The sequence below is a fragment of the Phalangium opilio genome, unplaced genomic scaffold (genome assembly GCF_054372755.1).
Source record: "Phalangium opilio isolate 3A_F unplaced genomic scaffold, DU_Popi_V2 ptg000043l_1, whole genome shotgun sequence".
Taxonomy (NCBI): domain Eukaryota; kingdom Metazoa; phylum Arthropoda; class Arachnida; order Opiliones; family Phalangiidae; genus Phalangium; species Phalangium opilio.
Genome location: NW_028324167.1, coordinates 695,124 through 705,785, shown reverse-complemented (window position 1 = coordinate 705,785; position 10,662 = coordinate 695,124). Strand labels below are relative to the sequence as shown.

The 10,662-nt window shown below is 35.3% G+C and overlaps 1 protein-coding gene across 2 annotated transcripts; it reads left to right on the top strand.

The window, feature by feature from the left end:
- Positions 1-2,835: 2,835 nt before the first annotated feature.
- On the top strand, positions 2,836-9,909 carry LOC149677266 (uncharacterized). 2 transcript variants are annotated; one of them, XM_089837277.1, is made up of 10 exons: positions 2,836-3,103; positions 4,077-4,156; positions 7,086-7,332; positions 7,416-7,673; positions 7,745-7,838; positions 8,012-8,185; positions 8,259-8,462; positions 8,522-8,720; positions 9,438-9,514; positions 9,574-9,909. In XM_089837277.1, the coding sequence occupies exons 3-10, from the start codon at positions 7,100-7,102 to the stop codon at positions 9,841-9,843; spliced, it is 1,509 nt and encodes a 502-aa protein (XP_089693403.1). In that variant the 5' UTR covers positions 2,836-3,103; positions 4,077-4,156; positions 7,086-7,099; the 3' UTR covers positions 9,844-9,909. The 2 variants fall into 2 exon arrangements, with proteins under 2 accessions (XP_089693403.1, XP_089693404.1); XM_089837278.1 differs by lacking the exons at positions 2,836-3,103; positions 4,077-4,156 and having other exon boundaries at positions 6,769-7,332.
- The last annotated feature ends 753 nt before the right edge of the window (positions 9,910-10,662 follow it).

The following is a 10,662-nucleotide window of genomic DNA, read 5'->3' as shown; positions in this document are numbered from 1 at the left end:
AACTGCGTCCCTAATACTATTCACAATCTTCTTATCTATTGGATCCTTTACAGATGGAATTGAAAAAGGGATCTTTAGGTTATCCACTAAACATTAGTAGCATAGGGCTACATTTCGTACCACGGTAGAGGTATAAAGTAGGATCGTGGGAACTAAAATTAGCATATTTCAATGGTTTGAATTGTTCGCCGCCGCCGCGGTGAATCTTCGCGAGATCCCCGCGCGCGAGTTCCTTCCCCCCTGAGACTCACCCCCGCGGGGTTCCCCGCGCGCGCCGCGAGTTCCTTTCCCCTGAGACTCACCCCCGCGGGGTTCCCCGCACGCGCCGCGAGTTCCTTCCCCCCCTGAGACTCACCCCCGCGGAGTTCACCGCGCGCGCCGCGAGTTCCTTCCCCCATTTTAACTCCGCGCGCGGCGCTAGTTTCGTACTATTCAATTCCAGGAAAAATTCTATTGTTAAATTCTTACTATCTACGTAGGTGATTAATGCTTTTGGCATATATTCTATAGACCCATACTTATAGAGAGTATCATGGACTTATGGTGATAACTTATAGCGTATGAATACAGTTGTATTGTTATAGTGAAATCAATTCTAAATAAAGGAATAGGGTAATAGAATTTAAGCTTAGCAATAACAATGGAATCAAAATTAAGCCGAGTATATTACGATTCTGAAAACCCTCTTAGTTACGAAAGCGCAAATAAATTGAAACAAGGAGTAAAAAGTATTTCAAAGAAAAAAATTGAGACTTGGCTTCAGTCTCAACCCACATACACTATTCATAAACCAAGGAGAATAAACTTCCCTCGAAATCAAACTTATGCTACAACAGCTGATGAAGTATTTCAATGCGATCTAATTGATCTACGACGTATCAAAAAGCATAACAAAGGTTTTCAATACATTTTGACTATAATAGACGTACTCTCAAAATATGCCTGGAGTTTTCCTTTAAAGAATAAAACTAGTAGAGGAGTTTTAAGCGCATTTCAGAAAGCGATCAAAGAGAGAAAGCCTTTGCGTATTAATGTTGACCAAGGCAGTGAATTTCTATCAAAATTGTTTAAAGAATATTTGAAGAAAGAGGGTATTCAACTCTATACAAGCGTTGGAAGGATAAAGTGCGGTGTAATTGAAAGATTTAACAGAACGTTAAAGGATAAAATATTCAAACTATTTACAAGAACCAAACAATATAATTATATTGGTAGTTAGCCAAAATTCATGAAGGCCTATAACTCTAGTACGCATTCAAGTATTGGTTTCGCTCCAAAAGATGTTAATGTCGAAAATGAACATTTAGTATGGCAGCGTTTGTATGGCAATCAAAAACCTGCTAAACCCCCAAAGTTAAAGATTGGTGATTTTGTCAGACTGTCAAAGAGTAAACCTCTTTTCGAAAAGGGATATAAAGGCTATTGGACGAGGGAAATATTTACCGTATCAAAAGTTCTTTACAGAAATCCAGTTTGTTACGTAGTTAAAGATTACAACGACGAAGAAATAAGAGGTGCCTTTTACGAATGCGAACTTCAAAAAGTGGTCTACTGATATGTCTATTGACAAATAAATAAATGTTCATTTTAATCTAGTTAACCATGTCGAACGATTCATTTTATGTTACACTCGTAAGTTCGGCTTCTATGAATGTCTTTCCGGATAACACGCAATCTCATTTTAAAGTTCAGTTACCAGCTCCTTTAAACTTAGTTGGTATTTGGCATGTGGGGCTTGCCGAAGCATTTTTACCCCAGGCTTGGGATAATGTATCCGGCGAGTATTTATATTTCAATGCTGGAGTACATGACTATACTGAAAACAGCTGGGACCAGTATAAGATACAACTTGTCGCGGGAAACTTGCGTGGAGACGAATACGATGTTTATAAGAGTTTAATTAAATCTGTTAATAATGCCATACCCCCCGAAATACGACGGTCGGTTTATATGTTTATCACCTACAGTGATGACAATGAGAAGGCTTTTTGCGCTCTGAGAGCTAAAAATGGATATGAAGTTCAAATACCGGAAGAAATGGGTAAAATCTTGGGCTTACCCTTCATGGATTGGATCAAAGAGAGATACACTTTTCCCGAAGAACTGATTAAAAGAAAGAAAGACGATCCTTTAGAACTAAATAGTTCCAATAATTTTTTACATATAAGAAAAAGAAAAGGCCCAACGAATCCAAGGGAAATTACTCTGCAAATTCAACCCGGCCAGTATAACCATATTGAAAATGTTATTGAAGCAATGCGCCACGCAATTCCTCGAGAACACAGTATTAATTTTGTAATTTAGCTTAATCCCGACGGAAAAGTAAACGTAAAATGTGAAAATAACTATTATTTGTGTTTTAACAAAAATCAGTCTGGTCTACACTCTTAGAAATATGCGTTCACAAGGGTTCGGACGCTGTTCAAAATTTAACAAAACGCTCCTAAATTGAACAGTCTTGGTTCAGAGACTGTATCGATAATTGAGATGGTTCACTGGTGTAAAAATCGTTCAAATTAGAACATTTCCGTAAAAAGAAACGTTTTTATTTGGAACTGAACATTTCCGTTCATAACTGAAGAGTTATTCCCAGATTAGGAAGGCACTGGCTATTCCCCTCTACCAATATTACCACAAGTCCATTGTTGTACTTCTGGTTATATTGTTAGTTAATAAACTTCTGATATTAAGCACATATTTTTAAATTTATTTCACTTTTTTTTTAAGAACATTTAAATGTTTTATACGGCTTAAACAAATTTAGGCCTAGTTAGATTAATTTTTTAAATGTAAACTAAAATTTCAATTATTATTTAATCTTATCATTACTCATAGGGGTCGCAACATAGGGTTTAACTCGTTCATACAAAAAAAATTCCACTGGGTTTTTACGTACGCTAAAGGGGCCCAACCAAACTCTTTGCGCGAGAGAGTAGATAAAGGAATTTGTGGGATTTCGGGAAAACCGGGTGGACATCGTGTCTCGTGGTCCTATTTTATTTTTGGATGATAAACCAGCCATAGCCATTTTACATCGGGCATTCGGTCTACGCGACGGCAAGGAACTTGGAAAAAAAAAGAAAAGAACGTCTCCTTTATAAAGGTAAATAAATTTAATTTTTATGTATAAAAACCTATTGTTAATTAATGCATTGCTACAGCATAAAGTAAAAAAAAACCCTTTTTATTTGTAATGAATACCTATAAATAGCTCATTTTTTAAAAAACAAAGTTGAGAAAGATATCCTCTATTTAACTGTTATTGCAATTAAACTACAGGATTTTTATTTATTTTAAATTACGCACTGGCTCACTAGATTTATGTATAAATCGACTCACTATTAAAGACTCTAAAGGTATTTAACTTAAAATAACTAAGCCTTAGTGGGACCGTTGGATGTTTTTTTAAAGCCGTTACTGACGTCACACCCCCGCGGTTCAGCCAAACGATACTCTCCTGCTACTACTCGTGACGTCACAGCTTTCTATCTCTTACCTCGGTCGTCATCTCAGGCCATAAAATTTAGACTACCAATATTTCCGACAAGTCCCCGTAGCTCCTCCCCTCTCAGTAGCTCTCTTTTTGGCTGAATTGTGACGGTTTTTTAAATCCAATACACCTTATTGCCTTTCGCCGGAAGTTAGGCTTATCTCGGGATTCGTGGAGGGGAGTAATGGGAAGAAATTCGTCTGTCGTCTGCTACAGTACATACTTTTGGCCTTTGTAGTAGACAATAGACGAATTTCTTCTCGTTACTCCCCTCCACGAATACCAAGATAAGCCTAACTTCCGGCAAAAGGGAATAAGGTGGATTGTCCTTTGACTTTTAAACATTTTTTTACCGTGTACTGAGGTAATATTTTGGATACAGTTCCAAGTGATTATTTTTAGCTTTCTATGTTATATTGAGTTAGGAGCTTGCCAGACTAGGTTAGGTTTTGTTAATAATTTAGACATTGGGGCCTTGTAATATTTTTGCCAGTAGGTAAGTGAATATATATCCGTTTTATTTTTACGTTTCACCATCTGTAGACATTCTTATTAAAACCGAATTTATTCATTTGAATTTTCCCAGTTTTAAAAACAACCTGGAGTGTAACCGTATTTTCTTGAATCACCTGAATATATTGGCTGTGCATCATTCTACAAAATTAAGTACTATTTTATCTACATTTGCATGTTTGTTTTTCTTTGAGCCCATAAATCAGGCAATCTTTTGTTCATTTAAAAAAAATATTTTCAAAAGAAATAGGCATATTGCATCATTAGTGAAGCGTTATGGTATTTAAGTGTCCAATATGCAATATGAACAGGCAATCTCCTAGTGGGTGGTTAAAGCATGTCAGAATAAAACATCGTCATGAAAGTAATAGATATTTCAAGTGCTGTCTTTCTCTATCTTGTCATAAAATTATGCCCAGCTATGAAGCCTTGAGAAAACATGTTTACAGAAATCATTTTCGCAATGGTGTTAGCATAAATGAGGTCTTAGTACAGCCTGTTTCTGAAGTTGATAATGAGGAATGCGGGTTTGAAATAAATAATCCTCATGATGACAATATTAACAATCAATGTGATTCAGTATCTGAAATCGGCGATTCTAACAGTATAGATAGTCTTCAAAGAAATGCTGCGTTATTAATTTTAGAAATGCGCGAAAAGCACAAATTGCCTAGTTCGGCAGCAACAACACTGAGCAATAGAATTGCAGAGCTGGCAGAGGGTTGTATAGAGTACAGTATTGACTCATGTAAGGAATCAACAGGGAGCGACAACCAACTACTCTCGTCTCATGTAGCCCAGTCTTTGACAAGTATTATGAGGAGTGAATATTTCCTTCATAAATACTGTAAAACTAACCTTAACCTTATTGAGCCAATTGAATATGTTCTGGGTTCAAAAAGAATAGGTAATAAAGTATACAAAGATACTTTGAGCTATGTTCCCATTGGCCAGGTTTTGAAGTATTTGCTAAGCCATTCGGATGTTTGGACTGAGCTCTGTAGAGAAAATAAATTTTCCAATGACCAGTATTTAGCAGACTATGGTGATGGAAGTATTTGCAAAAACCACCCTCTTTTTAAAAATAACCCCTATCATTTACGCCTGCACCTGTATTTAGATGAGGTAGAGCTCGTAAACCCTTTAGGGGCAAAAAGGGGAAAGCACAAAGTTTCTCTTATTTACTTTTCAGTTGGTAATTTTCATCCTTCTTTCCGCAGTAAATTGAGCAGCATAAATTTAGCTCTCTGTGTTCGTTACACTTTGATTGGAAACTATGGGTATTCAAGGGTTCTGAAACCGCTATTAGACGATATTTCAGATTTGCAAACTGTTGGATTTTCATTGAATAATCATACCATCCGTGCTTCTATTGCAACGATATCTGGTGACAATTTGTCTAGTCATGGTGTAGGGGGTTTTCGCCAGAATTTTTCCAACGGAAGAATATGTAGACAATGCATGATATCAAAAAATCAAATCTCTATTTGTTTTGACGAGACTGATATGATTTTGCGAACAGAAGAAATTCATGATTATCATCTGCAGGCGGTGCTGGAAAACCCAGAAAATGCATCATTATACGGGGTTTCTGGATGTTCTGCTTTCGCTGTACTGCCTTATTTCGAAACTACAAATTCATTTCCTCCTGATATTATGCATGATTTTTTGGAAGGTGTCGCTCCGCTCTTTCTTAAACATTTGGTTGTTCATATGGTGAAAGAAAAGTTCATATCTCTTGACAATATAAACTCTGTCATTCAAAGTTTTCAGTATGGGGACATTCATTTAAAAAATAAGCCAGTTGTTATGACCAAATCCATATTGACCGAAAAGGGAAAATTGGTTGGAACTGCATCTCAAAAGATGTGTTTGTTAAATTTTTTCCCTCTAATGTTTGGTTCATTTGTACCCGAGCATGATAACCTTTGGCTCCTTTTGTTGATTTTGCTTGAAATTAGAGATATCATATGCGCTCCTGTCATAGTTAAAATTTGGTTGCCATACCTTTATGACATCATAAATGAATTTTGTAATTTGGTAAAAGAGGTACCTGGCTTTAGTGTCATCCCTAAACTACATTATTTGATTCATTATCCGCGCCTTATATCAAAATATGGGCCTTTAATTAGATTATGGTGTATGCGATTCGAGGCAAAACACCAATATTTCAAAAGCATAGCAAGTACCTGTAGAAATTTTCGAAATATTAGTTGGACTCTTGCAAAAAGGCATCAGATGCTGCAGTGTTATGAAAGGAGTGGAGAGCATGGGTTTGAGAATGCAAGTTTTGAAAAATATATAAATGTTTCGTACAATAGTTTGCCCTTAGCTTTAAAGTCATACCTTTTGGATTATCTTGGTCTTAAATCCGTTCCAAAGGTGACTAGTTTTGCCTCAGTACTTACAGTCAAGTCGGTTATTTATAAACCTAGTTATATTTTTCCTCTTCATATAACTGAGGAGGAGATTCCTATTTTCTTGAAAATATATTATATAATTCAAATTAGCGGAAAATGGCTACTTGTAGGCAGACTTTTAAAGTGTACGAGTTACAATAAGCATTACAATTGTTATCATGTGGATGAAGTTAATTATTGGCACGCTTTGCCTCCTGGTGACGAAATAGATAGCACCGCACTGTTATCTAACAAAGTAAATTCCAATGTTGTGGTTTGTCTCAGCCACAAACTTGCTGGAATTAAGTACTAGCGTTCTTAGCTTCTTATAATGATGCTGCCAAGGTCCAGGGATGATGGGTAGTTTTAGAGAAAGCGGAGAGCTAACTATGGACAAGTTAGGTCGGGTACGACGCCAAAAAGTTGGGGACGAATAGTTTGTAAATTGTAATTGGTTAGCCTGTAATCCAGCATTTTCCCGGGTATTCCTCCCCCAATTTCTATCTTCCGACCTGACCTAAGCTGTTCCACAGGCAGCAGGCCGATTTCTTCGAGATTATGCATCTTCCGCACCCCATAACACTCTTAAAAGGGAAATATTTAAGTTTAGGTTGTAATTAGTCTTTAATACGTATTCTTTAATATTTTGGCCCATATTAATTGCTTTATTTGCTTTTTCTAAGAAGTACCAAAATAGATGAAAATGAACTTTCAATACCATGTTACTTGTGGCAAAGAGAAGAAGATTTTCAGTTGCAATGAGGGCTGTTGCCGATCAGATTTTATTCAAGATCTTGGACTTCTGTTTGATGTGGAGGTGAATGTGGTCCAGGTCTTTGACGTTCAATGGGGTGACTGGGTAAATCACTCAGAAGCTATTATACCACCTAATGGGTCTAGACTAAACCTGATTTTCAATGAACCTGCCCAGTCAGTAGTTTATTTTATTTTTTACTTTTTTTTCTTTTGATTTTTTTTATTAAAATGTTTTTCTTTTTTCAAATTATTTTTAGAAAAATTATTATGACTAACTCTACATCAGCACTTGTTGAAGAGCCTGTAAAATCTGTACAGTTACTTGATCACTGTAATAGCTCTAGTACAAATATTTTCGGATCAACCAGCGGTCGAATTCCGGATCCTTACGTCGTCCCTGCTTTGCCCCCTGTGATTATTGATTTAATCAATAAGAAAGATGCCGTTGTTTTTAAAACCAAATATAGATCTGTAATAATTCAGAACCTATATGAAGATGTTAGCAAATTTGCCTTGTGAGTTTATTAGCAATACTCAAATTAGTGTTAACAAATTAGGTTCAAATTAGTTTTTCCCTCATATGTAGGTATCCAAATGGTTTTGACTATGCAAGAGTTTGTTTAGCCTTGGTGAACAAACACAAATTCTTGAAAGATAGGCTGGAAAACAGTACTGGCTATGTTAGTAAAATTTAATTTTGGGTTTGATAGCGCTTTTCCTGTGACAGTTAGCTTAAATACTAGCAAGATACTGTCTTGCGTTAAGAATAGGGCTTAATCTAATTGCTATGTGTAGTTGATTGGCTACTAAAACAACAACCTTAATGTTATGAAAATTATTTTTAATTATTAAGGATTCGTGGATTGTATCATTAAGAATGAAGTTTCGACACGAAAGAATGCAAATGGGAAACTTGGATGTTGTTAAAATCATGAAGGAAAAGTATAAAAACAAACGGCCAAAAAGTGATTCAGTTAATATTGTAACAGAAGAGCCTAAGAAGAAATTAGATAGGTCTTCCAACCTCGTATGTGTACACTCACGAATTATTTGTGATTGACAACGGTGCTTTTATTTACTTGTTTTTGTGCTTAATGTAGGATAAATATGGATTAGGTGAAGACATCGAGACCGTAAAGGCCCATATTAGTATAATTCAAAGGGAGAGTAAGAAGTCTCAATTAGATGAAACGCTTTTGGAAGGAGAAATGCGGAAAACCTTAACATATAGACAACACACTGCTTTTAAAAACGAAGTAGCAGATGTTATTGTAGAATTTCCTCTCTTGTGCCAAAAAAACCAAGTAGGTTTCAACCTCATATTAATAAGAAAAAAAATTAATTATTTACAAAAACATTGCAGTTGGTTTTTGAACTTAACAGACTGAAAAATATAGCACCGTCAGCGGAGAAGATTATTGAGCATCATTTTCAACCAATTAGTTCAAAAATAATAAGCATGATAAATTCTCAAACGGACAAAAAGAAGAGAAAGAAAGTTGAAAGATTTTTGACAAATATTGCTGAAAAAAAGGAAGTTTTGACAGATGAAAAAGTTAAAGGTAAAGATCAATTTTACTTGGTTTTGATAAATTTTGTTTAATATTTCAACGTGTTTTAGATAACTATTATTTAGATTTAAGTATTTGGACGATTGGTAAATGTGCAAAAACTGAACATCCAAATATAGCATGAAATTTATATTAGAAATATTTCTTAAAGGGAGGGTGAAGAGGAAAATCAAGTGATTTTTTATCGATTCTTCTACTAATTATAAGACCAGTCTGCATAGTGAAACATTCAGGAAATATCTCCGAATGATTTTAAAATTACAATTAGGTTCAGATTTTAAGGGTAATTCTAAACAAGGACTGCCGACCAATCGCGTAATGCCCTGCCTTTTTGTTAACAAAATTCTCGTGCCACGTTCCGTGTTGAATGAAATTTATCACGAGATTTGATAAAATTTGCGCGCGACGTGACAATCGTGGCGTGAGACATGGTGCGTGCCACGAGAATTTTGTTAATAGAAAGGCAAGGCGTTACGCGATTGGTCGGAGGTCCTTGTTTAAAATTATCCTTAAAATCTGAACCTAAATTGAATTTTAAAATCATTAGGAAGTATTTCCTGAATGTTTCACTGTGCAGACTGGTCTTATAATTAGTAGAAGAATCAATAAAAAATCACTTGATTTTCTACTTCACCCTCCCTTTAAAGAGTCTGTTTAGTTTGTCATTTGTTTCAGTTTGCTGTAATAAGTTGATACATCTTGTTTCAGATTTGGAAGTGCGTACCAGTATGATAATTCTCCCTAGTCTCTTTGGAGAAAATATAGACTTATGGGTTTCAGAAACTGTAAGTTTGAGGTATAGAAATACTATAAGAAGTTAGATTAAATTGAAAAAAATTTTCAGGCGCCAAAATCGAGTACCCCAACACTAGTCTTCCAAAATGAAGACTTTTTATCAGCTTATATGGAGGTGGTAATTGAAAATGTATCGTTTGAAGTTTCCAGTCTCGCTTTTGGGATAGCCTCTATCTTTTCTGGCTACTACACCTTTCAATTAAAGTACGCAACTGGACTTAGCAAAACCATGGAATATTTGCAAAAAGTGGTTTTCGGAATTGACGCGAAAAGATTTTCAGTCAGTGTGGCAAGCGTACATAACATGCTTCAGGATTAATGCTTAGATTTTGTTGTTCACATTTTTTAACGAAAGTTTTTTGAATAAAACAATTATGTGCATTTACGCATGACTATTATTTCTCTCCATTTTTCAGGCATAATAAAAGTTTGTTTAGTTCTATACTGAAAACGAACAATTATGTTCCATATTGAACAAGTAATATTTGTTTGGAAATGACCTAATTCGTTCTGCATTGAACGCCTTATAGTGTGGTTTAAAACGAACAGTTTTGTTCTATATTAAGCGCTAAATATTTAGTTGAAGGCGAACAGTTTTATTCAGTATTGAACGCCGCTTATCTATTTGAAAATGAACAAGTTTGTTCTATTCCTAACGCCAAATATTTAGTTTAAAATGAACAGTTTTGTTCTATACTGAGCACCTTATATTTCTTTAAAAATGATCAGTTTTGTTCCAGTTTGAACGCCAAATGTTTTAATAGAATATGAACAGTTTTGTTCTATGTTGAACGCCCAACATCCAGTTGAAAACGAACAATTTTGTTTTATATTGAACGTGAAAAATTTGTTGGGAAATGATCTAATTCGTTCTATATTAAACGATAAATATGTTTGAAAGCGGAACGTTTTCGTTCACTGTCGAACATCCATTATATGTTCGAAAATGAACAGCTTTGTTCTAAGGTGAACAAATCTTCATCGTTCAATGTTGAACACAGAATGAAGCGTTCTTTTTAGAACAAAATAGCGTTTAGCTGCTGGGACAAACCTGTGAACGCAATTTTGTTCAGTTTTGAACAACAAATTCTGAGAGTGTAGGTAGACTATTAGGGTTTCATATGGACCAAATGGATAG